This window comes from Neoarius graeffei, chromosome 9, assembly GCF_027579695.1.
Source record: "Neoarius graeffei isolate fNeoGra1 chromosome 9, fNeoGra1.pri, whole genome shotgun sequence".
Classification (NCBI taxonomy): Eukaryota; Metazoa; Chordata; class Actinopteri; order Siluriformes; family Ariidae; genus Neoarius; species Neoarius graeffei.
In genome coordinates, this window is record NC_083577.1 from 35,214,129 (window position 1) to 35,241,276 (window position 27,148).

Below are 27,148 nucleotides of genomic sequence, written 5' to 3' on the forward strand. Positions count from 1 at the left end.
GGTAATGCATCAATCTGATTTTTGATGGCAGGCAAAATCGTAAAACGGTGAAACAGGCAATAGGTCGAGCGAGGCACAAGCAGGCTATCATAGACTCGGCAGAATCAAAGACAAGAAACAGGAAATCAAGAACCCAAACAAGGAAATAAGGCTCGGTAATGTGTCAGCAGCGCAACTCAATACTTCGCAAAGTAAGTGTTTTCATAGTTTTAATATTGGCTCGCTGACCGCGCCTTTGTCGTTTATGGCACGCGAGCCAGAGTCCACTTGGCGTGCATGCTGTCCGGAGCACACCCGAGAGTCTATCTGATGCACGCAGTTGTGACACTCTTGCACGAAATTAGTACATAAATTAATGTAGATATAAATATATTATGCCATAATAATTTGGCACATTACAACAAAATAAAGAAAAAAATCAGAGTCCTCGTCTCCAATTTACGAGTCCTAATGCAGTTGATGCACGAGTCTGAGTCCAAGTCAAGTCACGAGTCCTTAAAATTAGGGCACGAGTCGGATTCGAGTACTACAAGCCTGGTTACAGTATGGGTCAGTAGGAATTATGTTAAAAAGCATCCATGGATAAGATTACTTTATGCCTCACCCTTAGCCTCTGTCCACACAAACAAGTTCAGATCTGAATATTTCCCTCTAAACCACTCCACCAGACAAGGTTGCCCTCTATCTCCACTTCTCTTCGCTTTGGCTATCGAGCCACTTGCAATATCTTTACGTACCACAGATATTTATACAGGAATTACCAGGGGAGAGAGGGAGTATAAGGTGTCGTTATACGCAGATGATTTATTACTGTATATCACCAACCCTTCAACATCCATTCCCAACATCTTGTCTATACTAGATGACTTTGGTAAGGTATCGGGGTACAAGCTCAACCTTTCCAAAAGCGTTTTATTTCCTATTAATGCTAGTGCCCGGGGACATGCATTCAGTTCTCTCCCATTTAAGGTCGTAAATCAGTTTCGTTACCTGGGGATCATTATAGGCGGCATGGTGGTGTAGTGGTTAGTGCGGTCACCTCACAGGAAGAAGGTCCAGGTTCGAGCCCCATGGCCGGCATGGGCCTTTCTGTGCGGAGTTTGCATGTTGTCCGCGTGGGTTTCCTCCGGGTGCTCCGGTTTCCCCCACAGTCCAAAGACACGCAGGTTAGGTTAACTGGTGACTCTAAATTGACCGTAGGTGTGAATGTGAGTGTGAATGGTTGTCTGTGTCTATGTGTCAGCCCTGTGATGACCTGGCGACTTGTCCAGGGTGTACCCCGCCTTTCGCCCGTAGTCAGCTGGGATAGGCTCCAGCTTGCCTACGACCCTGTAGAACAGGATAAAGCGGCTAGAGATAATGAGATGAGATGAGGGCTCATTATCACGGTAACTTTTTCTTCTTTATTCAAACAAAACTTTGCAGAAATTCTAGAACGTACAGAACAGGATTTTAAAAAGTGGTCGAATCTGCCTATTTCACTTGCTGGACGAATCAATGTAATTAAAATGAACATCCTTCCTAAATTTCTATTTCTCTTTCAGAGTATTCCAATTTTTATTAATAATGCCTTTTTTAAAAAACTAGATAAATTAATTTCCAGCTTTATACGGAATAAAAAGACCCCTGAGGGGTTAATTTATCTAGTTATCCGAGGTCACCCCCTCGGATAAGGAAGGACTTCTTGCAAAGACCCAAGTCGGAGGGGAGAATGGGTCTACCTCATTTCAAATTCTACTATTGGGCATGCAACTTATGGGCACTCTCCTTTTGGCCCCAAGATTATATACCTGCTTGGCTTCAAATTGAGAAAAAATGCTGCTCCCCAACTTCATCAGCTCTACTTTTTTTTGGCTTTACCCACCATATATTCGTATTCTGTAAACAATCCAATAGTCTCACAATCACTCAGAATTTGGTCTTCAATAAGAAAGTACTTTGGGTGGCACTTTGGATCACTTCGGCCCCCTCTAATCGCAAATCATTTATTTGCTCCTTCGCTCTCTGATACAAAGTTTTGTGAGTGGTACAATAAAGGGATTCACTCCTTTCGGGACCTTTTTATTGTGGATAAATTCCCATCATTCCAACAATTACAAATTAAATTTGATCTACCTCACTCACATCATTTTAGGTATTTGCAGCTGTGAGATTTTGTCAGAAAAAACACCAAATCCTTCCCTAACATACCAGATAGTACACCAATGGATTCTATATTCTTACTGAATCCATTGACAAAAGGAGGAATCTCGACTCTTTACAATGCACTTTTATGTTTAAATGGTGCCACCTCCTTAGATCATTTGAAAACAGCCTGGACAAATGACCTGGGAACAGTCATAACTGATGAACTTTGGACAGGAGCTTTGAAGCGGGTGCACTCCTCTTCGGCCTGTGCAAGACATGGGCTCTTGCAGTTTAACGTACTTCATCGATTACATTTTTCAAAGGTAAAGCTCTGTAGAATGTATCCAAATATAAATCCTGCATGTGACAGATGTGGTCAATCAACAGCCTCGTTAGCCCATATGTTCTGGCACTGTTCGAGAATAATTATCTCATCTCATTATCTCTAGCCGCTTTATCCTGTTCTACAGGGTCGCAGGCAAGCTGGAGCCTATCCCAGCTGACTACGGGCGAAAGGCAGGGTACACCCTGGACAAGTCGCCAGGTCATCACAGGGCTGACACATAGACACAGACAACCATTCACACTCACATTCACACCTACGGTCAATTTAGAGTCACCAGTTAATCTAACCTGCATGTCTTTGGACTGTGGGGGAAACCGGAGCACCCGGAGGAAACCCACGCGGACACGGGGAGAACATGCAAACTCCGCACAGAAAGGCCCTCGCCGGCCACGGGGGCTCGAACCCGGACCTTCTTGCTGTGAGGCGACAGCGCTAACCACTACACCACCGTGAGAGAATAATTATATACTGGCAAAAGATTTTCCAATCTTTCTCGGACATCATAGGAAGAGTGATTGACCCTAACCCACTGACAGCTATCTCTGGAGTTAAAGAACCTGGTCTCGTACTGTCTAGCTCTCAATATAGCATGATAACATTTACAGTTAGGTCCATAAATATTTGGACAGCGACAACATTTTTCTAATTTTGGTTCTGTACATTACCACAATGAATTTTGAACAAAACAATTCAGATGCAGTTGAAGTTCAGACTTTCAGCTTTAATTCAGTGGGTTGAACAAAATGATTGCATAAAAATGAGGAACTAAAGCATTTTTTAAAACACAATCCCTTCATTTCAGGGGCTCAAAAGTAATTGGACAAATTAAATAATTGTAAATAAAATGTTCATTTCTAATGCTTGGTTGAAAACCCTTTGTTGGCAATGACTGCCTGAAGTCTTGAACTCATGGACATCACCAGACGCTGTGTTTCCTCCTTTTTAATGCTCTGCCAGGCCTTTACTGCAGCGGTTTTCAGTTGCTGTTTGTTTGTGGGCCTTTCTGTCTGAAGTTTAGTCTTTAACAAGTGAAACGCATGCTCAATTGGGTTGAGATCAGGTGACTGACTTGGCCATTCAAGAATATTCCACTTCTTTGCTTTAATAAACTCCTGGGTTGCTTTGGCTTTATGTTTTGGGTCATTGTCCATCTGTATTATGAAACGCCGACCAATCAGTTTGGCTGGATTTGAGCACACAGTATGTCTCTGAATACCTCAGAATTCATCCGGCTGCTTCTGTCCTGCGTCACATCATCAATAAACACTAGTGACCCAGTGCCACTGGCAGCCATGCATGCCCAAGCCATCACACTGCCTCTGCCGTGTTTTACAGATGACGTGGTATGCTTTGGATCATGAGCTGTACCACGCCTTTGCCATACTTTTTTCTTTCCATCATTCTGGTAGAGGTTGATCTTGGTTTCATCTGTCCAAAGAATGTTCTTCCAGAACTGTGCTGGCTTGTTTAGATGCTTTTTTTTTTTTTAGCAAAGTCCAATCTAGCCTTTTTATTCTTGAGGCTTATGAGTGGCTTGCACCATGCAGTGAACCCTCTGTATTTACTTTCATGCAGTCTTCTCTTTATGGTAGATTTGGATATCGATACACCTACCTCCTGGAGAGTGTTGTTCACTTGGTTGGCTGTTGTGAAGGGGTTTCTCTTCACCATGGAAATTATTCTCCGATCTTCCACCACTGTTGTCTTCTGTGAGCGTCCAGGTCTTTTTGCATTGATGAGTTCACCAGTGCTTTCTTTCTTTCTCAGGATGTACCAAACTGTAGATTTTGCCACTCCTAATATTGTAGCAATTTCTCGGAAGGGTTTTTTCTGTTTTCGCAGCTTAAGGATGGCTTGTTTCACCTGCATGGAGAGCTCCTTTGACTGCATGTTTTCTTCACAGCAAAATCTTCCAAATGCAAACACCACACCTCAAATCAACTCCAGGCCTTTTATCTGCTTAATTGAGAATGACATAACGAAGGAATTGCCCACACCTGCCCATGAAATAGCCTTTGAGTCAGCTGTCCAATTACTTTTGGTCCCTTTAAAAACAGGGTGGCACATGTTAAGGAGCTGAAACTCCTAAACCCTTCATCCAATTTTAATGTGGATATCCTCAAATGAAAGCTGAAAGTCTGGACTTTATGTCCATTATATAACTATAACTTGAATGTGTTTCAGTAAACAGGTAAAAAAAACAATTTGTGTCAGTGTCCAAATATATATATGGACCTAACTGTATATCTCTTCTAGCACACAGATTGACTTTACTGAACTGGAAGCAGGCTCGACCCCCGACTCTCTCTGCCCTTTTGAAAGATATTATGCAACATCTACAGTTAGAAAAAATTTTATTCTCATTGAGAGGGTGTGAAGATAAATTCCATCAAATCTGGAACCCTTCTATAGATCACTTCAACAGAAGTAAACCAACACTTCCCGCAATTTAGCCTGATGTTAATATGAAGGCAGCACTCGATATCCTCTTTTATTTCTGTTGCTTCTCATGGGGTTTTTTTTTCTTGTTTGTTTTCTTTGGTGTATATACGTGTCATCGATATATATTGGTATGTCAGATATGTCAAATATCGTGTGTATGTTAAACTCTGAAAACCCCAATAAAAAGTGTGTTTAAAAAAAAAAAGCATCCATGGATGGCTTTAACGCATTTGTTAAGCTAAATTGACAAAGGCTTTTTTTTTTTTTTTGTAAGATACAGTACTGTGTTTATAATTATAATGATATTTCTGGAAAAGGTCGTAAAATGTTTTGGAGCTCAAATATATGCCTTCAAAATCAATTACCAGTCTAAAAGAGCAGGCACACCAGAAAAACACACCCTTTCTATCCATATTTAATGCTGGGACTCATTAGTTTGAGGTTTAACAGGGATATGTGATGTTTGTTGCCACTGAGACACATTTTGAACATTGTAAACAGGTTTTTTTTTTTTTTTTTAAACCACCGCTGCCCTAAATCAATCAATCTCTCTCTCACACACACACAGAGAAGGAGATATGGAGAGTCATGGTTGTAATTAAAGTTGTCCTGCTTAATGGCTCTCTTCATCCACATTGATAACTCTCTCTCTCTCTCTCTCCGTGGCTGTAAGAGCGAGAGAGAGAGAGACAATGTGGGAGCTTATTACAGTGGTCTAATGTTTATTAACGTCTTTCAATTTGAATCTCATCTCTTTATGGAACAAGCACGTCAGTCCACTGTGCCATGGTCCCTATACTTGGAGAGAGCAGAGGCTCATGGGAATTTCAGAAAACACTCTTCCGTCTTCCAAATATCTCTGTCTTGTTTGGTCTTACTTTTTCCTGCTGTGAGGTGAGCTTTTAAATATAAATGTTCTCTCTCTCACACACACACTATCTGTGCCTCCCAACAAAACTGTACACATGCATGGCAGCCACACATACACACTGAGCTATTTAGAAAAAGCAATCACATTCACACCGTGTCATTTCTATCACACACAACGGTGATGCTCTAATGCTCAGAGTGTGTGCGCCACAGAGAGCTTGATTTGATTTGACACAAACACTGGCTCAGACTACAGGATATGATATTGCTTTCACAGTCCCCATGCACCACACCAAAGTGCTTTCTGATCTCCTTGATCCCTCTCCAACAGTCTCGGACAAGATTTTAGTTTTATACCAAACCTTTCTACGTGTTAATTTTTATTTTGGTTTAATCCTCATCAGTTTTTGAGCTCATTTAGTCTGATATACTGTACATCCAATGTACTATATGCTCAGATTCTGCTACAAAAACCAACACGCTTCATTTTAGAGATGAAGACTCGTGTGAAGGCGGCACGGTGGTGTAGTGGTTAGCGCTGTCGCCTCACAGCAAGAAGGTCCAGGTTCGAGCCCCGTGGCCGGCGAGGGCCTTTCTGTGTGGAGTTTGCATGTTCTCCCCGTGGGTTTCCTCCGGGTGCTCCGGTTTCCCCCACAGTCCAAAGACATGCAGGTTAGGTTAACTGGTGACTCTAAATTGACCGTAGGTGTGAATGTGAGTGTGAATGGTTGTCTGTGTCTATGTGTCGGCCCTGTGATGACCTGGCGACTTGTCCAGGGTGTACCCCGCCTTTCGCCCGTAGTCAGCTGGGATAGGCTCCAGCTTGTCCGCGACCCTGTAGAACAGGATAAAGCGGTTAGAGATAATGAGATGAGATGAGACTCGTGTGAAATAAATTGTCCAGAAGTACCGTACACCCTTCAGTTGGTTGATCAATTTGTTATAGCTTTTTATCTTCCGAAAAGCATCTTACGGAAGACTACTGAAAGCCTGACGCACTCTCTTTGTGTCCTGCAGGTAAGGGCGACCTGATCGGCTCGGACTCTCTGACGAGGGAGCAGGTGATTAAGACCAACGCTAACGTAAAAGCTCTGACCTACTGTGACCTGCAGTACATCAGCCTGAAGGGGCTGCGTGAGGTGCTGCGCCTCTACCCAGAGTACGCACAGAAATTTGTCAGCGAGATCCAGCACGACCTCACCTACAATCTGCGCGAGGGCAACAATACGGATGTGAGCCACACACACACACACGAGCCTCAAACAAAAAATGGTGCCATTTCCTTCATCATACTTTAAGGTTACACTTCTCCTTGCTGTAATAACAGTGCCAATCTTGTAAAATCCACGAGTGTGTTGTACTGACTTATTTCGCTTCAGTTTCATGTACTGTTCTCCGGGTAACATTACCACCTCACGGCTCCAGGTTCCTTGATCCAGTCCTGAGCTTGGGTTACTACCCAAGCATGTGTGTATGGGGTCTCTTCCAGGTTGTCCAATTTCCTCCCATCTCCTAATACTGGTACAGTAGGTGGACTGGCTATTGCTGAATTGCCCACCCTGAGGCGTGAACGAGCGTGTGAAAGTGTGTCTTCATGAAACCCTATGATGTCGGGTGTGTCCCCAGCTCATGCCTAGTGTTCCCAGAATAGGCTCTGGATCCATCACAAGTCTGACGAGAATAAAGCAGTTACTGAAAACGATGATGATGTTCCAAATAAACTCATGAGTGTTCAATGGGATTGAGGTCTGGTGGGTCTTCAGGAAGGTCAAAGTTCAAAAAGTGTCTCATGCGCACACACTACAGTCAACATCCTGGAACATGGGAGTGTCAATATTGTGTACTGCTTGGACATGAAGCACAAAAACAACCTGAGAATGTGGCGATCTACTCATTGTCGTCAACAACTCGCTGTTGTCAACAGCGTGACTCATTTTTAGCAACTTATATGTACCAAATGTAACCAGGCTGAGGATAATGCACTGGGTTTTGCTGGCAAATAGACTAATGACTCTGTTTGGACGTGTACGTACTGTAAAGAATGTGAGGAACTTCAGCTCGTATTGATCATTTGACACGGGTGTGGAATTAGAAAAGGAACACACTCACTAATACAAAACACACAAACACCTTAGGTAAAAGGGAAGGTGTTGTCGATGTAACAGAGAGACTGCTCTTCCTTCTACTGCTTTTGGCAGGTTTTCTTTTCTCGCTCATATACACACACACAAACTTTGTCCTTACGAGAACCTTTCATTGACCGTTATTAATGCCTCGAATTATTGCCGTGTGTCTTAATCCCAGTTTTCCTCATAAGGACGAGCCAAATGTCCCCACTCAGATATTCCAAACCTTGTAGGGACATTTAATTGGGGAAAAAAAAAAAGCCCCAACACACAAAACACACTTCTCTCACTGGGCATCATCTCCCCTCCTTTGCTATCAGGCTGTACATGTCAGCGAGCTCACGAGTCCTCCTTTCCCAGTCCCCACAAACACGAGCACCGAGTGCATGTCTCAAGGACAGAAATAGCAACAGTCGCTGTCGGGAGCGCAAGCTGTTGCTAAGAATAGAGCGGGGTGGGGCGGGAGCTTTCCCTCACTGGTTGGGAGCACCCTCCGTGTCAGCTAAGTTTGGATCCTACCCGCTAAAAATAGAAAGCGAGAGAAGCTGAGAGAAAAGTGGAGGAGGGGTAACCTTCCTGTAGTGGCTCTGCCACTGCAGAAACGCACAGCTCTGAATACAGAACATGCCGAGGGGCGTTTGGCGAATATAAATAACACGCAGGGAACGTCTGAGATATGATGGCTAGAGATGTATGTTCACCAGAGCTAGTGTTTGCTTGAGCATTAGTATGCCGTGAACCAGAAGGTCTTACTGAGCATCTCGCTGTCAACACAAACCGCTCTCGCACATATTCACGAGCGCGAGTGTGCAAACATGCTTGTGGCAAGAGATTTTAATTGGCCTGGAATAATTAAGGGGGAAGAGATGAAAATAAGCGCCGGTCAAGTGACTTCACGGCTTTTTTCATGTGCGTGTATGGGGAAAAGCAAGACTGCTCGTGTGTGTCGATCTTGTGAGTGGAAAACAAAATCTTTGACCACGCTGTTGTTCAGAAAATGGAACAGGCTCTTCGATGCATACTGACTGCTGCTTTGCATCATTTCTGGAGGACCTTTTGTTTATAGGCGAAGCGCCCAAACCTTCCGTTTGCATTCCAGTTTTTTGTATACCGTATGCATGTTCAATCCTATAGTTTTAATCCATCTGCGGTCACTGATTCCGGTACACAGGTTAGGTCTGAATACGAACCAGCTTTTACAGTGCCAGCGGGACCCTCGTTGCTAAGAATGTCAGGAGGAGGCAAAAATACACCTTCACTTGGGGACTGCAGATGGAAAGACCCCAGGGGAGGAGCAAGAAAAGCAGAAGAATAAGAAAAGCAGAGCTGGAGAAGGGGAGGGGTTATGCTGCATGGAAAAAGATGGAGATACTGATGATAGGAAAGAACCAAAAAGGCAAGGAAGAAAGGAATTTAACCACGCTCCAAACAGCAATACGTGTCAAGCAAAACACACGCTGCCCTTATAAAGGCTGTTTAGAAAGCGATGGTGGGTGGAGTATGCATGGGAAGGATACTGACAAACCCAGTCATCTGCAACGATACATGTAAATAAACATCTCAACCACCACACGCTTACCGAGACTGCAGCTGTCATGGTGGCCACAAAGAGCCGTTACCAAAATGGTTTCTCGTCTCCTATTTTTTGGTGTCTTTAACATAGCATTAAAAAAAAAAAAAAGACTGCAGTGTCTCAAGCAAATGGTGGAAATCAGTGCTGCTTATTGGAAAGAAGAAGTGGTAAAACTACAGGGCTCTTGAAGGAATGATGAAGAGGTTTAATAAGTGGTAGAACTGCAGATGAAATAAAGAGAAAAAGACATGCTGCAGAGAGTAAGAACACAAGACAGTCAGGTTGTGTTACTCCACCCCCTACTGTCGGTCATTCACCATTGCATGCATTTTATGCACAAAATCTGAAGCACCTAATTTTTTCCTTAAATACAAAGCGTGTCCTTATGTTTTTCCAAGGTGGACTGGGAAAGCAATGGCGGCCTGGTCAAGAAACTGCCCTCCATTCGTGAGGATGAAGAGAATGACGAAGAGCAGCTCTCCGTATCGCGAGCACCTCGCTCACCTTTGCGTCTTACCAGGGGGCTCAGCTCACCCCTGCGCTCACCCCTTCTGCCGCCAAGGCCCTTTCGTCCCCCCTCTGATCACAGCCGCCCGGCCACACTTCAGATACCTGTGGTCAGCTTCAGTAGTGCCCCTCCGGAACTCAGTCCCAGGTGCGAGAACCAGTCACACACAGCTTCATTTTTTTTTTTTTTTTTATCAGCTTTGTTTGCATGCTGTCAAAGAGAGCCTCTTTATGAAGGCAAATACAGGAAGACCACTAGCAAGACTTTGTGTCCCAAACATATGAGGGCTATAAAAGTTTACTTCTTTGTACATTGAACAAGGCTACAACTTGCTCCATGCTCCCAGAATAGGCTATAAATTCACCACATCATGGTTTTTGCCCCATCAGTGCCAAACTTACTCTTTAGTAAACATGGATGTAGGCATTCACCAAGTCTGGAACAAATCACACTTAAATGTTCACCTAATTTTTGACCTCCCTGCTAGCCAACAAGAAAACTGCAGTTGGTACGATCCATAATTTAGCGCAAGTATCCGGCTGCCATGACAACCAGCCAGCAACAGCATTCAATTTCACACTAGGAAAGCACACGTTTGGCTCAGTGAGATGGCAGGTTCTTAGGTGTTGTATTAGGATTTGAAATCCATTGGGACATTCACATTTCACTTAGGTGTTTGCATATAAAAGATACAAATCTTTGGTTTGTTTCTGAGCAAGTAGAACAGCGGTTAATTCAATTACTTGAGCATTTTCTGTCGGTCTGTGGTCATTGTTGGGCTTACAGGTTTGTGGATGGCATCGAGACCGAGAGCAATTCTGGTTCAGCACAAAGGTTTGAGTTCAGCTCTAACCTTAGTGGCCCTCCATCCCCCAGTCCAGGTAAACCATCCACACTGCTCTCTCTCTCTCAAATCGATCAACCCATCCATTCATCACATATTGGGAGAAAACAGACCCCCAAAAAGAGCCTAGCTTTGTTACCCACACCCTTTTCATTCTATGTCTGTGTGTATGCATAGTGAGCCAAGATCAGGTGGAAACCAAGCAGAGCATCAGCAAACTGAGCGAAGAGGTGAGTGTCTGAAACAAACACGAAAGCTTTAAATGTGCCATTTATCCTGTCAACCAACTAGAGTGGAAAACCTACTTTGATGTGCAGGTGTGAACCAGATTTGCTTGGATGAGCATTCAACAGCAAGCTTTATCGACACACAACGAACAAAACAATCACGTTGTGAGCTGCAGTGTACTCTGAGTAAATCAAGCCAACGGCTTGATGGATCTATGCATTATAGTAGGCTGCAAATAATAAAAGCCTCGAGAGAGAGGTCAGAGGAAAATGGCCAGCCTGGTTCGAGTTGACATGAAGGCTACATTAGCTCACATGACTTCTTTACAACCATGATGAACAGAAAATCATCTCAGAATACATAACGTCAAAAATTGAGGTGGATGGGCTACAAAAGCAGAAGACCACCGAGTTCCACTTCTGTCAGCCAGGAACAAGAATCTAAGGCTACAGTAGGCACAGACTCACCAAAACTGGGCAGACGAATGTTGCCTGGTTTGATGAATCGCAACCTGTGGACCCAATCTACATTGTGTCGACAGTTCAGGCTGGTGATGGTGGTGCAATGGTGTGGGGAATATTTACCCACCACATCTGGCCCCTTAATACCACTAGAGCAATGACTGAACACCACAGCCTATTCGAGTATTGCTACAGACCACATGCATCCTTTTATGGCCACAATTTACCATCTTATAATATCTACTTGTGCCCTGTCACAAAGCACAAGTTGTCTTAAACTGGTTCCATGAACAAGACAATGAGTTCAGTATACTTCAGCGGTCTTCCACAATCAACAGCTCGGAATCCAATAGAGCACTTCTGGGATGTGTTAGAATGGGAGATTTGCAGAATGAATGTTGGCAGCATTTATATGAAGCAATCTTGCCAAGATGAACCATAATCTCAAAGCAATATGTCCAACACCTTGTGGAATCCATGCCACGAAGAATTAAAGGTTGTTCTGAGAGCAAATAGGGTTCTACCCAGTATTAGTATGGTGCTCCTATTAAATTGGCCAATGATTGTACATATAAACACCATATTACACAAAAAGACACTGGGGAAATATACCCCATGTTATTAGGTGCACCTTGCAGCTACAGATATTGCCATTTTATCAGGTAAATCTACTTCCTAGAAATAAACATACTGACTCTAATCAAGTAGAACCAGTTGACCATGGAACCACCACTGACCACATATAACGAGTACACCAGCAACAATAATATGGTACGGTAGATTAGATGGTGTGGTAGAGGGTGATATGGTAGGGTGTGGGAGAACAGTGTAGAGGGTGTGAGGCTAATACAAAAGTAAACACAGTGTACAATCTGAATAAATACTCCATGGTAAATCTGGAGCGTCTCATTATTTGCCTTGTTTTTGTCTGCAGATGAACAGCTTGTCAAAACAGGTCTCCCAGCTCAGTAAGGAATTGCAGGAGATGACTCGCCTTCTCCGCCCTCTGTTCCTCACTACTGCTCAGCCACTCCTCTCAACCCCCCCACCATCAACTTTACCTGGCAGTGGTCTGTCCATGAACTCACCTACAGCCCCACATCCTCCAGCCCCACCTTGCTCTCTCTTGGACATCGCAGACCCGGTGGGGGTGGTAGGGCTTCCCAGCTGCCTCATACCCACCAGCCCACCACAGAGACCGCAATCCCAGGTGGTTTGTTCAAATAGCTCCCCTCATGCAAGCCTGTCCCAATTAGAGACTATTCAGAAAGATGGCACAAGGGCAGGGCAGCATGACATCCCTCTTGGCCCTACCAGTGGCTATGGGCAGGCAGCTCCAGACCGGCTTGCCTCTCATGCCACATCCCCCTCTCTTTCCTTCTCCCTGTCCATGTCTTCATCCCGCTCCCAGTCACCTTCCTTGACACCTTGTCAAGGGCCGCACCCCTCCTGCCCCACCAGCTGCACACAGGGCCTGTTATTTCCCCCCTCATCACAAGACATCCCACCATCATCCCAGGACACCCCACCCTCACCACACTCCCATTGCTCAGCACCTGCTTCACTAAGTAACTCCCCAGGTGACCATAGACTGAAGGGTGGTCCTTGTCCAGCTTCCTCTGCCTCCACACCCCTACTGCAGACCCTGCTATGTTCCTCCCCATCTTGCCCACACCCCTCCCCTCTGTTGCTCTGTTCTTTGAGAGATGGCCAGGGGTCGATACGCTTCCCGTGGCACCAGCAGACCTCCAGCTGTGCCCAGGCAGCGTCTGGCACTGAGCAACCTCAGCTGGAACTGGAGATGCAGGAGTGGGATGCAGGAGGGAAGAGCTCAACAGAGCACATCAGCTTCATCGATGAGGAAGGACCACCACTGTGAATGCCATAAGAAGAGATGGGAGGAGAGCAGTAGCACAGCCAGGAGCTGGAGTGCAGCACATCAATACATCAAGTTAGGGTGGAAGGATAATATGAGGAGTTTCAGTGTTATCCAGAAAGTAAAGCAGGGTCCATCCACCATACAAATGGACAAAGTGATCAGCATTTCCTCAAGGCAGCAGCTCTCATAACTGGTCGTGATGGCATCTTACACCATCTCAAGACACCAAAACTTGACACCAGCCAATCCCAACCATATCAGCACAAAGGGGCCTGTGCATCTCTGGACAGACAGGAGCTCTTCTCCAGTGGCATTATAAGACACACACACACACAGGCTCAAATTGGCATGGTGCATGGCAACCAAAATTCATAACGAACCAACTAAACCCTGCAAACTTTGTTACAAAGTACTTGACCTATGAAGAGTTCCTGTTGGTTATTCTTCATGGGTACATGTAGGCTTGAATATGGGAGATGGCATATGTTGTCAGTCTCATGTTATTCTTCTGTACTGCCAAAACATTTGTACTTTACGCATAACCAACCATAGGTCACAAATGCATCTACTTGCTCGGATTTTTCACAGCGATAAAGGTAGATGAACGAATGCATTACGCCACAGCATACATCAGTTCACACATCTCTCGGTTCCTCCTCTTCCTATTTGAGCACATGTAGGCAGCACATATGTCTATGTCCAGACCCATACATTGTATACTTATTTAGACTGGGAATGTAGAGCTTATCCCAACTTCACATAGCACACGTTTATACATCATGCCTTATTTTATCCAATTCTTTATAGGAGGCTTGCCAGTATATTGTAACAGACAAATTTAACTCATGGCCCTCATAAACATGGATTATAAGGCTACTGAACAAAAAGTAATGATTTTGAATAAGGGATATGAAAAAGGTAGCCTTCCTTTTTGGTTTACATAGTGTATACACACATACATAATGCCATATAGCATGTGGTTGTTACATGGAATAATGGCCAATAGCTTAGTGTGGTTCTCTGAGGAGCTCCAGCCTCTAAATGTGACCACAACAGGCGTTACAACAAGACAATCAGAACAAATAACTAATAGGGACCCAGACAGAAATACAAAATATGCCAGCTACAAAACACCCTGCCCTCGCCTGGCATGCCAAATAGTGGGAAGACGGAGTATGGCGATGCATGATAGCATGCCAATTAATATCCATTTGGGAGTCAAGTAAAAAAGGCCCAGTAACATATTGTGGCTAGCCAAAGTCAAGGGCACTGGTTTGGCATGCCAAACAGCTGACAGACTATGAACTGCACACATGGGATAGATGTAGAGAAGGGAGTAAATCCCCAGGTGCAAGTTTGAATAAAATAAACACACACGCAGCTTTAGCCATCCAGCCACGTGTGCCTTTCCTATAACCATCCAACATCTCCAAAACATCTCCCCATTTGTTTATTTTGTTGTTCATTCTTACAAAAAGGTTTGCCATGTAATGGTGTTGATGAGCACTGCACTTTTATCACCTAGTATATATATATTTATTTAACTATTTATTTGTTTATTTATTTATTTACCCATCAAGTTGAATGAGAGTGAAGTCGAAAGTGCTCAGGTGACTATTTCTACACTTGGTTCCGTTTGGCAAAACCTATAAAAATCAAGTTCATCGTCAACTCAGTCACATACACTGACGGCGACAAAGCAGCTATGTTTCTGCAGCTGAAATCCACCAAGGTTCCGAAACTTGAGAACACCATCACAATGTCTTATTAATATAGAGGGGTCCAAACACTAAGCATGGGCTTCTCACCAGTCATCTTGCTTGAGTAGGGGCACGTCATTCTTGATTCTATTTTCTTTACCTATGAACTGTGTAAGGGGGCTGGGATGTGGGAGGGGTTGTTTATGATTGGCAGGGTGTTCAAAACAACAACAACAAAAACAACTTTGGGTCAGGGTTTGGGTGGGTGGGGATTCCTGCATGTCTCATTTTTTTTTTTTTTTTGCATGAGGAATGTGCCTGCATTATTAAATATGGGAAGCGTGTCAGGGAAAACTGGCTGGAGGTCCAGAAGCATAAATGTATTTTGTTAACAGCAATGAACTTTAACAAATCCTTACCTGAAGAATAAAATGTGTTTTATAAGAATGGAGGGTGATGTGTTTCATTGAGAGTGTTTTTATAACCTGATAAAGGCAATCTTGCTAATAATGAAGGAAGGCTCGAAACGCAGCTTTTGCAAAATCAGTACTTTTTTTTTTTTTTACATTTAAACACCACCAAATGATATTTCCACTATTTTCTACATAACGTAGCAGAACAGTTTACAATGTTTGAAAGCAAAGCTGTGGTATTTTTATGCCTTCACTCAAAAATCCATACTACTATAATTTAACTTCTCAATCAGAAGGGTTTTATAGGAACAGTGGAGCTCAGTAATTGTGTATAGGATGCATCATATTCACTAGACTCCAAGATTTTACGTAAAAGTGTTATGGGTAGAGGATTCCTACAGTAGCTGGTCTGTGGATCTTGGCTAAAACAGTATAATAGCAAGGTTTTCATATGGAGCCTAGGCAAAACTATACTCAGGATCAATAACAATCAAAAACAAACAGGCTGCACATGGCAAGCTAGCCAGACCATCTGTAGGACATACAGTGGTGCTTGAAAGTTTGTGAACCCTTTAGAATTTTCTACATTTCTGCATAAATATGACCTAAAACATCATCAGATTTTCACACAAGTCCTAAAAGTAGATAAAGAGAACCCAGTTAAACAAATGAGACAAAAATATTATACTTGCTCATTTATTTATTGAGGAAAATGATCCAATATTACATATCTGTGAGTGGGAAAAGTATGTGAACCTTTGCTTTCAGTATCTGGTGTGACCCCCTTGTGCAGCAATAACTGCAACTAAACGTTTCCGGTAACTGTTGATCAGTCCTGCACACCGGCTTGGAGGAATTTTAGCCCATTCCTCCGTACAGAACAGCTTCAACTCTGGGATGTTGGTGGGTTTCCTCACATGAACTGCTCGCTTCAGGTCCTTCCACAACATTTCGATTGGATTAAGGTCAGGACTTTGACTTGGCCATTCCAAAACATTAACTTTATTCTTCTTTAACCATTCTTTAGTAGAACGACTTGTGTGCTTTGGGTCGTTGTCTTGCTGCATGACCCACCTTCTCTTGAGATTCAGTTCATGGACAGATGTCCTGACATTTTCCTTTAGAATTCGCTGGTATAATTCAGAATTCACTGTTCCATCAATGATGGCAAGCCGTCCTGGCCCAGATGCAGCAAAACAGGCCCAAACCATAATACTACCACCACCATGTTTCACAGACGGGATAAGGTTCTTATGCTGGAATGCAGTGTTTTTCTTTCTCCAAACATAACGCTTCTCATTTAAACCAAAAAGTTCTATTTTGGTCTCATCCGTCCACAAAACATTTTTCCAATGGCCTTCTGGCTTGTCCACGTGATCTTTAGCAAACTGCAGACGAGCAGCAACGTTCTTTTTGGAGAGCAGTGGCTTTCTCCTTGCAACCCTGCCATGCACACCATTGTTGTTCAGTGTTCTCCTGATGGTGGACTCATGAACATTAACATTAGCCAATGTGAGAGAGGCCTTCAGTTGCTTAGAAGTTACCCTGAGGTCCTTTGTGACCTTGCCAACTATTACACGCCTTGCTCTTGGAGTGATCTTTGTTGGTCGACCACTCCTGGGGAGGGTAACACTGGTCTTGAATTTCCTCCATTTGTACACAATCTGTCTGACTGTGGATTGGTGGAGTCCAAACTCTTTAGAGATGGTTTTGTAACCTTTTCCAGCCTGATGAGCATCAACAACGCTTTTTCTGAGGTCCTCAGAAATCTCCTTTGTTCGTGTCATGATACACTTCCACAACCATGTGTTGTGAAGATCTTTATCTACTTTTAGGACTTGTATGAAAATCTGAGGATGTTTTAGGTCATGTTTATGCAGAAATATAGAAAATTCTAAAGGGTTCACAAACTTTCAAGCACCACTGTACAGTACAAGAGTGGACTCACTAACAAAATGCATGAAATGGCACCAAATTAGCAGCCTCTCAAATGAAACATCCTTAAGCAAAGATCCCTTGGAACAATGCACATGTGATTTGCTGAGTGGTTATGCGACAGGGAAGACCATCAAGCAAATAGCTCCCATAATTCGTTGAGATTTGAAAAGGACTCCATGCAGAATAAACAAACCACATTGTTTGTAGAAGCTTGTTTACGTAGGACAGGGTTCACATGTGATATCCAACTGTGCAGATTTTCCTTCCTGAGCCAGGAAAACTCATTATGTAGAATTATAATCGTGAGACAGTGTACTCAGATCAATTGCTTTTGACACACTGTCCCAGACAGACAGGTTAGACATATTGTAGGTCATGCAGAACTGAGTGTGCTTGATGGTGATGCATTTGTTGCAATGCTGCCGTCAATCCAGGGTGTTGGATGAAAAACAAGCTGGAGCACATAAAATAGTGTAAAAATAATTGGGTGAGGAGTTTAAAAAAAAAATATCTGTCCCCATATCATCAAGTTCTTGGTAGCTCACTAGATCAAGCAACATGCACTCCAGAGACCTACTGACTCATTTATAATTCGAGCAAGAAATGCTTGATAAAACACACAACTTTGTTTCATTTTGCCAAGAGTGAGTTCATAGAAATCCAAGCGCACATGCAGCTATGTGCCAATGAGCAGACGCTGCGGGATTCAGAGGCGGCTGGATGAGACAAGCAGGTATGAAACGTTGACCAAGAGCATATCACCACCTGCCTTTTAGGATCCATGCTACTCTCATCCAGGTCTTCAGGCCCAGAGGAATTAGGCAGGCCATCAAAATACAGTAATATTACTAAACCCCAAATCAGAAAAAGCTGGGATGGCATGTTGAAATTAAAACTGAAAACAATTTGTACATAATTTGACCTGTTTTATACTCAAAATAATACAACAGCACGATATTTGATTTATTTTATTGTCTTTTCAAAAATAAACTTTCAATTTTGATTCTTGCAGCATAAAAGTTGGGACAGTAAAGCATTTACCACTTCGTAATGTTTAGATTCCTTCTCACAACACTTCAGGTGTTATTTTGTCCCATTCTTCCTGCAAACAGGTCTTAAGGTGTACAACAGTATGGGGTCATCAAGGTCATATTTTTCATTTCAAATTCCCCACACATTCTGTATTAGGGACAGAAGGGACAGGCACCCTCTTCTCCCACAGCCCTACCTTTGTAATGTGTGCAGAATGTGGTTTTGCATTGTCTTGTTGAAATCTCCCTAGAAAAGATGTCGTCTTGAAGGTAGCACATGTTGCTCCAAAATCTCAATGTACTTTTTTGCATTAATGCTCCATCACAGACGTGTAAGTTACCTTTGCCAAGTGCACCAACACAACCCCATACCATGACAGACCCTGGCTTTTGGACTTGTTCCTGGTAACAGTCTGGATGGTCCTTTTTGTCATTGGTCTGGCGCACAGGGTGCCCATTTCTTACAAATAAGACCTGGAATACTGATTCGACTGACCACAGTACGTTTCCATAGTGTGATGGTCCATCCCAGAGGCCTCCGAGCTCAGAAGTTGGTGTTATTGGACACCCTTAACAAGGCTTCCTTTTTGCGAAGTAAAATTTTAACTGGCGTTTGTGGATGTAACTCCGTATTGTTGAGCTTGACAAAGGTTTGCCAAAGTAACCCTGAGCCCATGTGGTTATATCAGCTATAGATGAATGATGGTTCTTGATGCAGCGCCGTCTGAGGGATCAGAGATCACGGGTGCTCAGCTTAGGCTTGCGCCCTTGCCCTTTACGCACCGAAATTCCTTCAGATTTCTTGAAACTTTTAATGATATTATGCACTGGAGAGAGTGAAATATCAAAATCCCTTCAGATCTTTCTTTTTAAACATTTCAATAATTTCCTCGTGCGTTTGTTGACCAACTGGAGATCCTCGGCTCATCTTTGCTCCTCAAACACTCCTTTTCCACCAAAGCAGTTCCAGGGCTGGTTCGGGGCCAGTGCTTAGTTTGGAACCGGGTTTTCTGTTTCCACTGACAAAGAACTGGCTCTGGGGCCAGAAAAAACGGTTCCAGGCTAGCACCAACTCTCTGCTGGGCCAAAGGAAAGAACCGCTTACGTCAGTGGGGGGGGGGCGCGGAGTTGTTAAGACCAACAACAATAACAAGACCGCGAAAGATCGCCATTTTTAAGTGACGAGAAGCAGCAGCTGTACAAACGCGAAGTCATCCATTATTATTATTGTTGTTGCTGCTGCTTCCGTGTTGTTTTTGCTTCGATATTCGCGCCAAGGTTTATGCAAACGTAGCGACGTAACTGACGTATACAGCGACGTAATGACATGGCTTCCCTTAGCACCGTGAGCTATGGAAAAGCAAACTGGTTCTCAGCTGGCTCGCAAGTTGAACGAGTTGTGAACCAGCACCAGCCCCGAACCAGCCCTGGAACTGATTTGGTGGAAAAGGGGTAGACGAGGCCTTTCCTGGATACTGATTTTGTACCAAATCATGATTACAATCACCTGTTGACATCACCTGTTTCAAATCACATCATGATTTAATTAACCTCATTATTAGCCCTAAACTGCTCCCATCCCAACTTTTTTTTTGGGGGGGGAATGAAATATCTTGGGTTCATTCTGTCTGCAATGAAACCCAAGTCAAAGAAAATGTAGAAGTCACCTCTTTTTTTTTTTTAATTTGCATTCTCCATACCATCCCAACTTTTTTTCTGATTTGGGGTTGTAATTTCGTGTCCTTCCATTAAATCCTAAATAGCATAATAATGTGACTGATGAACATCAACCTGCTCTTCATGTCTGATTCTTAGACATGCTGATGTCAGTTAAGTCATGAGTTACAACAGGTTAATGAACCCAGAGGTAGTACAGCATACACACTATATAGAACAACGCAGTATCTGATTCCCATGTGTCAGGATTAAAATCCACCAAAACCACCACCTCGTAGGCAGGTTAAGAGTAAGTTTAAATTTGTGCCTGATAAAACACAGTGAACTGGATTATCCGACACTCCACAAGTGAACTAAGCCATGTTTAACCTGATCTAGTGCTTTCAAGTGCAACCAGTCGCTTCCGCAAGAAGACAAAAAGACAGTAAGCGGTGGCCGGCTCCGTGGCAGTGTTCTGGTCTGCATATATTTCAAGGGGAACATTCACTGGCAATTTCCAAATGAAGGAGTGGATGTTAGGGAAATAAGGAGGCAGACTGCTCAAGAAAACAACAAAGACAGTACAACCAGGAGCAGCAGCTTCCACCTGTTAGTCTTAGATATATTCTGCTTTTGTATTTTGAAACTGAGGCAATTCAGGTACATGTGACAAGGGGAACATTCGCAGAACGGCATTAAAAATAACACTAAATTGTTTTAAAAGTAGCCAATGATGTTATAAATAAGAAAACAAAAAGTATAAAACGTGATATTGAATAGATTGAGCTGCGTTGCAGGTTGCAAAGCAGAGTTTTAACGTGATTTAAGCACACCTTTGCTTTTAGTGGCTTTTTAAATCCGTTATACATCATTTTTAATGCGCGTCTACTCATTTCATCCCCACAAGAAAGCAGTTCTCACAACTCCAACTGCTTCGACCATATTGTCCTCGTTTCCTACAAATAATTTAGAGGAAAGAACGCAATGAAAAGAAAATGAGGGGAAATTATAAATCAAAAAATATATTTATATATTTATATATATTTATAGAGATATATTTACGAGGTATGTATCCACAAAAAGCAGTCTTTTCTTTTTACTCTGCCCTCTCTTAATGAAGCCCCTCTTAAAACATTAATTATTAATGCTAAATTATAATAATATCAATAACAAGTCAGCAAACTGAAATAAGGAGGCGATGCTCCCTTTGACCCTGCCATTAGTCTGTTTAGCTTAGCAGTCTGAGACGAAGTCCAAAGCACCAAACATCCAAACCACCAGGTGGCACTGCAGCACAAGCAGAATAAAGTCCTTTTTTCCAACCAAATCACTGTCCAAAATCCAAAACTAAAAAAAAAAAAAAAAAAAGCCACAAAAACCCATCTTCTACAAGTTCAGCACAAAAAGTAGAAGACATGTTTGCAAGCGTTCCATTGCCCCTGGCAACCGCGTCTCTAGGTTATGGCATTGATCGGGAGAGTCTCCGCAAGTCAAAAGGTGTCTTGTGCAACAAAACAAAACTCCAACAACTCAAACAGAAGAGCAACAAGGGGAGGCCAGTCCTCTCTGTGATGGCTGCCTTCGCTCAGGGTCACGCCAAGTACTGCTGCATCGCTGTCTTTGCTCTGAAACAAAGAAAGAGAGAGAGAGATTAAAGGAGAACTGAAGTCATTTTTAAACTTGCTTTATTTCTTAATTAACGTGTTATTCAGTTACGTTTTCGGTTTTAGTAACCTTATATCGTGACTCGTATTGGCAACTAACTGCAATTAAATATTATACTTATCGGCCTGTTCGGTTTTTAACCATGTTGAATTTAGTTCGTTTGGTCCACGGCAGGCGCCGCTCATCCGCGCGATCTTCACGAGACTTGTGCGAGACTTCGAAACGTGAAGTGTCAGCCAGGTGTCAGTGCCGCCATTTTGAAAACTGTATTCCAAACGAAGTATTGCACAAAAACGAGTTTAAATGACGATTACTGCCTACAAACTTTCCTGATTGCTATAAAAACAAACAAAACTTCCGGCTTGATTACATCAGCATTCGAAAGAGGGCGTGCGCGTCTTTTGACAATGTTGGCAGATGTTGGTCACTTTGATTTCCGCTGTACGTTTTACTTCCGTCCTACGATGTCTCGCACAGGTCTCAGCGAATCTCGTTTACGGCCATCGCTTTGACATATGGACTGATATATTACAGAGCATATTTCAAAACACTCATAACTTGCTATAGCAGCGACAAAATAGCTGTCAGAAATGCATTCCGATATTTAATAAAATGAGATCAATAGAATTTTGAGAATTAAAAAAAAAAAAAAAAAAAGTGCCTTCAGTTCTCCTTTAAGAAAACAAGAGTTCACGACAACAGAATGCGTACATGTCTGTGTGTGTGTTACCTGTCACAGAGATTAGGATCTGACGCCTGGGTAAGTTTGTGTAAAATATCTACAAAACCCATCTCTCTTAATTTATCCTGCCTCTCCTGGGAACCTGTAGGAACGAAAGACAGACAGCAGGACAGACAGAGACTCACTCAGTCACTCACAAACAACAGATTGTGTGATCACTACCCGAACTCACACACCGTTCTCAAACATCTGGGAGCTTGGTGACTCTAAATTACCCCTAGGTGCATCAGTGTGTGTGGTCTGCAATGGACTAGTGATCCATCCAGAGTGTATTCCTGTCTTACTCCCAGTGCTCCCGGGATAGGCTCCGGATCCACTGCGACCAGCATAAAGCGGATACTGAAGATGAACGAACGGAATCAATGTTTCATCAAAAAACTTCTTAGCAGATGAACTTTTTAACCTAGCCTTGCTGTGATAAGTCAGTGATCCAGTATATTATCTAGGAGTCATAATGTATTTAGTTCTGACTGAGGCATGGGGAAGCTAATCTTCAGTTAAAACGGACAGATGTCAGTCAGGCCTGCTTTTCTGAGGACCGTTTTCAGATCGGTCTGCTTAGCACATTCAGCTAGGTGTTTGAGCGGTGTTTAAAGAGATCCTCCAGCGGATTTCTCCTCAAACTTATTTAAAATAAAAGTCGCCGCAGATTTCAAAAATCAAACTTTCATTTTCGGAGACCAAATACTCATCTCATCTCATTATCTGTAGCCGCTTTATCCTGTTCTACAGGGTCGCAGGCAAGCTGGAGCCTATCCCAACTGACTACGGGCGAAAGGCGGGGTACACCCTGGACAAGTCGCCAGGTTCTCACAGGGCTGACACATAGACACAGACAACCATTCACACTCACATTCACACCTACGGTCAATTTAGAGTCACCAGTTAACCTAACCTGCATGTCTTTGGACTGTGGGGGAAACCGGAGCACCCGGAGGAAACCCACGCGGACACGGGGAGAACATGCAAACTCCACACAGAAAGGCCCTCGCCGGCCACGGGGCTTGAACCCGGACCTTCTTGCTGTGAGGCGACAGCGCTAACCACTACACCACCGTGCCGCCCCGAGACCAAATACTGTTTGAGAAAAATGAATTTTCTTTAAAACGTCAGACGGGTGGGGTGGGGTGGGGTGGCACGGTAGTGTAGCGGTTAGCGCTGTCGCCTCACAGCAAGAAGGTCCGGGTTCGAGCCCCATGGTCGGCGAGGGCCTTTCTGTGCGGAGTTTGCACAGAAACTGGTGCAACTGGTGACTAAATTGACCGTAGGTGTGAATGTGAGTGTGAATGGTTGTCTGTGTCTATGTGTCAGCCCTGTGATGACCTGGCGACTTGTCCAGGGTGTACCCCGCCTTTCGCCCGTAGTCAGCTGGGATAGGCTCCAGCTTGCCTGCGACCCTGTAGAACAGGATAAAGCAGCTAGAGATAATGAGATGAGATGTCAGACAGGCCTCTTGCGGTGATGTATGTGATGACGTCAGGTCGCGGTCGCTTGGAGCAACTCGGCTGTTTATATTCTCTGTTTACATCGTACAGTACTTTTGCTAGTTTTACAAGTATTTTAGCAAAATTTATCAGTTTTTAAATAAGTATGCCTCATTGTGTAGTATATAAATGCCACAATGATGCTTAAAAGAAAGCACAAGCCGGAACCAGACTGCATTTCTACAGCGTAAATGCAACGTGTGCTTGATCAGCTGGAGCAAAGAGTCACTGACAGAAACTGGATCAGACATGAGACTGTAACACTTTACCACAGCTGATCAAGCACACGTTGCATTTACGCTGTGGAAATGCAGTCTGGTTCCAGCTTGTGCTTTCTTTTTAGCATCATTGTGGCATTTATATACAGTGGTGCTTGAAAGTTTGTGAACCCTTTAGAATTTTCTATATTTCTGCATAAATATGACCTAAAACAACATCAGATTTTCACACAAGTCCTAAAAGTAGATAAAGAGAACCCAGTTAAACAAATGAGACAAAAATATTATACTTGGTTGTTTATTTATTGAGGAAAATTATCCAATATTACATATCTGTGAGTTGCAAAAGTATGTGAACCTCTAGGATGAGCAGTTAATTTGAAGGTGAAATTAGAGTCAGGTGTTTTCAATCAATGGGATGACAATCAGGTGTGAGTGGGCACCCTGTTTTATTTAAAGAACAGGGATCTATCAAAGTCTGATCTTCACAACACATGTTTGTGGAAGTGTAATATGGCACGAACAAAGGAGATTTCTGAGGACCTCAGAAAAAGCGTTGTTGATGCTCATCAGGCTGGAAAAGGTTACAAAACCATCTCTAAAGAGTTTGGACTCCACCAATCCACAGTCAGACAGATTGTGTACAAATGGAGGAAATTCAAGACCAGTGTTACCCTCCTCAGGAGTGGTCGACCAACAAAGATCACTCCAAGAGCAAGGCGTGTAATTGTCAGCGAGGTCACAAAGGACCCCAGGGTAACTTCTAAGCAACTGAAGGCCTCTCTCACATTGGCTAATGTTAATGTTCATGAATCCACCATCAGGAAAACACTGAACAACAATGGTGTGCATGGCAGGGTTGCAAGGAGAAAGCCACTGCTCTCCAAAAAGAACATTGCTGCTGGTCTGCAGTTTGCTAAAGATCACGTGGACAAGCCAGAAGGCTATTGGACAAATGTTTTGTGGACGGATGAGACTAAAATAGAACTTTTTGGTTTAAATGAGAAGCGTTATGTTTGGAGAAAGGAAAACCCTGCATTCCAGCATAAGAACCTTATCCCATCTGTGAAACATGGTGGTGGTAGTATCATGGTTTGGACCTGTTTTGCTGCATCTGGGCCAGGACGGCTTGCCATCATTGATGGAACAATGAATTCTGAATTATACCAGCAAATTCTAAAGGAAAATGTCAGGACATCTGTCCATGAACTGAATCTCAAGAGAAGGTGGATCATGCAGCAAGACAACGACCCTAAGCACACAAGTCGTTCTACCAAAGAATGGTTAAAGAAGAATAAAGTTAATGTTTTGGAATGGCCAAGTCAAAGTCCTGACCTTAATCCGATGGAAATGTTGTGGAAGGACCTGAAGCGAGCAGTTCATGTGAGGAAACCCACCAACATCCCAGAGCTGAAGCTGTTCTGTACAGAGGAATGGGCTAAAATTCCTCCAAGCCGGTGTGCAGGACTGATCAACAGTTACCGGAAACGTTTAGTTGCAGTTATTGCTGCACAAGGGGGTCACACCAGATACTGAAAGCAAAGGCTCACATACTTTTGCCACTCACAGATATGGAATACTGGATCATTTTCCTAAATAAATAAATGACCAAGTATAATATTTTTGTGTCTCATTTGTTTAACTGGGTTCTCTTTATCTACTTTTAGGACTTGTGTGAAAATCTGATGATGTTTTAGGTCATATTTATGCAGCAATATAGAAAATTCTAAAGGGTTCACAAACTTTCAAGCACCACCGTACTACACAATGAGGCATACTTATTTAAAAACTGATAAATTCGGTAAAACACTTGTAAAACTACGATGTAAACAGAGAATATAAACGGCCGAGTTGCTCCAAGCGACCGCGACCTGACGTCACCACTGCAGGAAGCCCATCTGACATTTTAAAGAAAATTCATTTTTCTCAAACAGTATTTGGTCTCCGAAAATGAAAGTTTGATTTTTGAAATCTGCGACTACTTTTATGTTAAAGAAGTTTGAGAATGAATCCGCTGAAGGATCCCTTTAAGAAAGCAAGATTGTTATAAATGAAAGTTTTACTGAATGTTTAGGATGAAAAAAGTTTTTACAAAAAATGCTGTCATATTAAACCATTTTCCCTTCCACCCTCACCGTCCTCCTCATTCCACACCAGGTTGGAAATGCAGAAGGTGGCAGCCAGTTGCAGCTTCACATTGGAATGCCCCTGCAACAGCACAAGCAAAACCAATCAAAAGGTCAGTGGAACCAATGTATAAACATATCGATTCACCCAATTCATGTTTTGATTTGATTCACAATTCGATTTTCACACAATATTTCAAAAAATAAATATATACAAATTTTTAAATGAAGAAAATGTTATTACCAAAAAAAAGAGCAAGATTTATTTTCTTATTCTTTAATCAACTTAAATGTTTCTTTTGTTAATTAAAAAAAAACCCCAAACCTTTTGTTTCATTTTCTTAACCAACAATAATTATTTACCCCCATTTGTAAAGGTTGGAGTAAAATATAATAGCCTATTAACGAAAATATTCGTTTTATTAAAAATTAAAAACCAGCCTTTTCTGAGTATTCTTTTATCTTTCAGCAGTCTGTATAAAGAAAGCTCCGATTTATTGTTAAATCTATTAGTACAGTCAAATCACACAACAGCTCTTTCCCATTTTAGATCTGCTTTTTGTGCGTTTTCACGGCATTAGAGCTGTGTCACTTCCACCTAAGGCTGGGCAGACACTGTGCGATTTTTTCAATCGCGGTATTTAGCTGCTGCTCACACTGTACGAGTGAATCGCAGGGGTAAACAGCACGCAGCTTACGATTCCTGTTCTCACGCTATATGATCCGATGCTCGGATGCGATCTGACTGCTCACACTGTACTTCCATACTTC

General features: G+C 42.9%; 2 protein-coding genes across 3 annotated transcripts in view; one reads left to right on the top strand and one right to left on the bottom strand.

Moving 5' to 3' along the window:
* Positions 1–13,404, top strand: part of kcnh3 (potassium voltage-gated channel, subfamily H (eag-related), member 3) — a 492,909-nt gene extending 479,505 nt beyond the window's left edge. Inside the window, exons 11-16 of the mRNA XM_060929349.1 lie at positions 6,803–7,017; positions 9,883–10,139; positions 10,779–10,873; positions 11,014–11,066; positions 12,460–13,112; positions 13,254–13,404. Coding sequence (XP_060785332.1) covers positions 6,803–7,017; positions 9,883–10,139; positions 10,779–10,873; positions 11,014–11,066; positions 12,460–13,112; positions 13,254–13,404 — 1,424 coding nt within the window. The remainder of the gene's footprint in view (positions 1–6,802; positions 7,018–9,882; positions 10,140–10,778; positions 10,874–11,013; positions 11,067–12,459; positions 13,113–13,253) is intronic.
* A 7,194-nt stretch (positions 13,405–20,598) lies between these two features.
* armc8 (armadillo repeat containing 8) overlaps positions 20,599–27,148 on the bottom strand; it is a 72,883-nt gene continuing 66,333 nt past the window's right edge. The window contains exons 20-22 of one of the 2 annotated variants that reach the window (XM_060929350.1): positions 26,387–26,459; positions 22,538–22,631; positions 20,599–21,767 (exon numbers count right to left, since the gene is read on the bottom strand). In XM_060929350.1, the coding sequence (XP_060785333.1) occupies positions 21,734–21,767; positions 22,538–22,631; positions 26,387–26,459 (201 nt within the window). In that variant the 3' untranslated portion in view covers positions 20,599–21,733. The remainder of the gene's footprint in view (positions 21,768–22,537; positions 22,632–26,386; positions 26,460–27,148) is intronic. The other variant, XM_060929351.1, reaches the window with a different exon arrangement.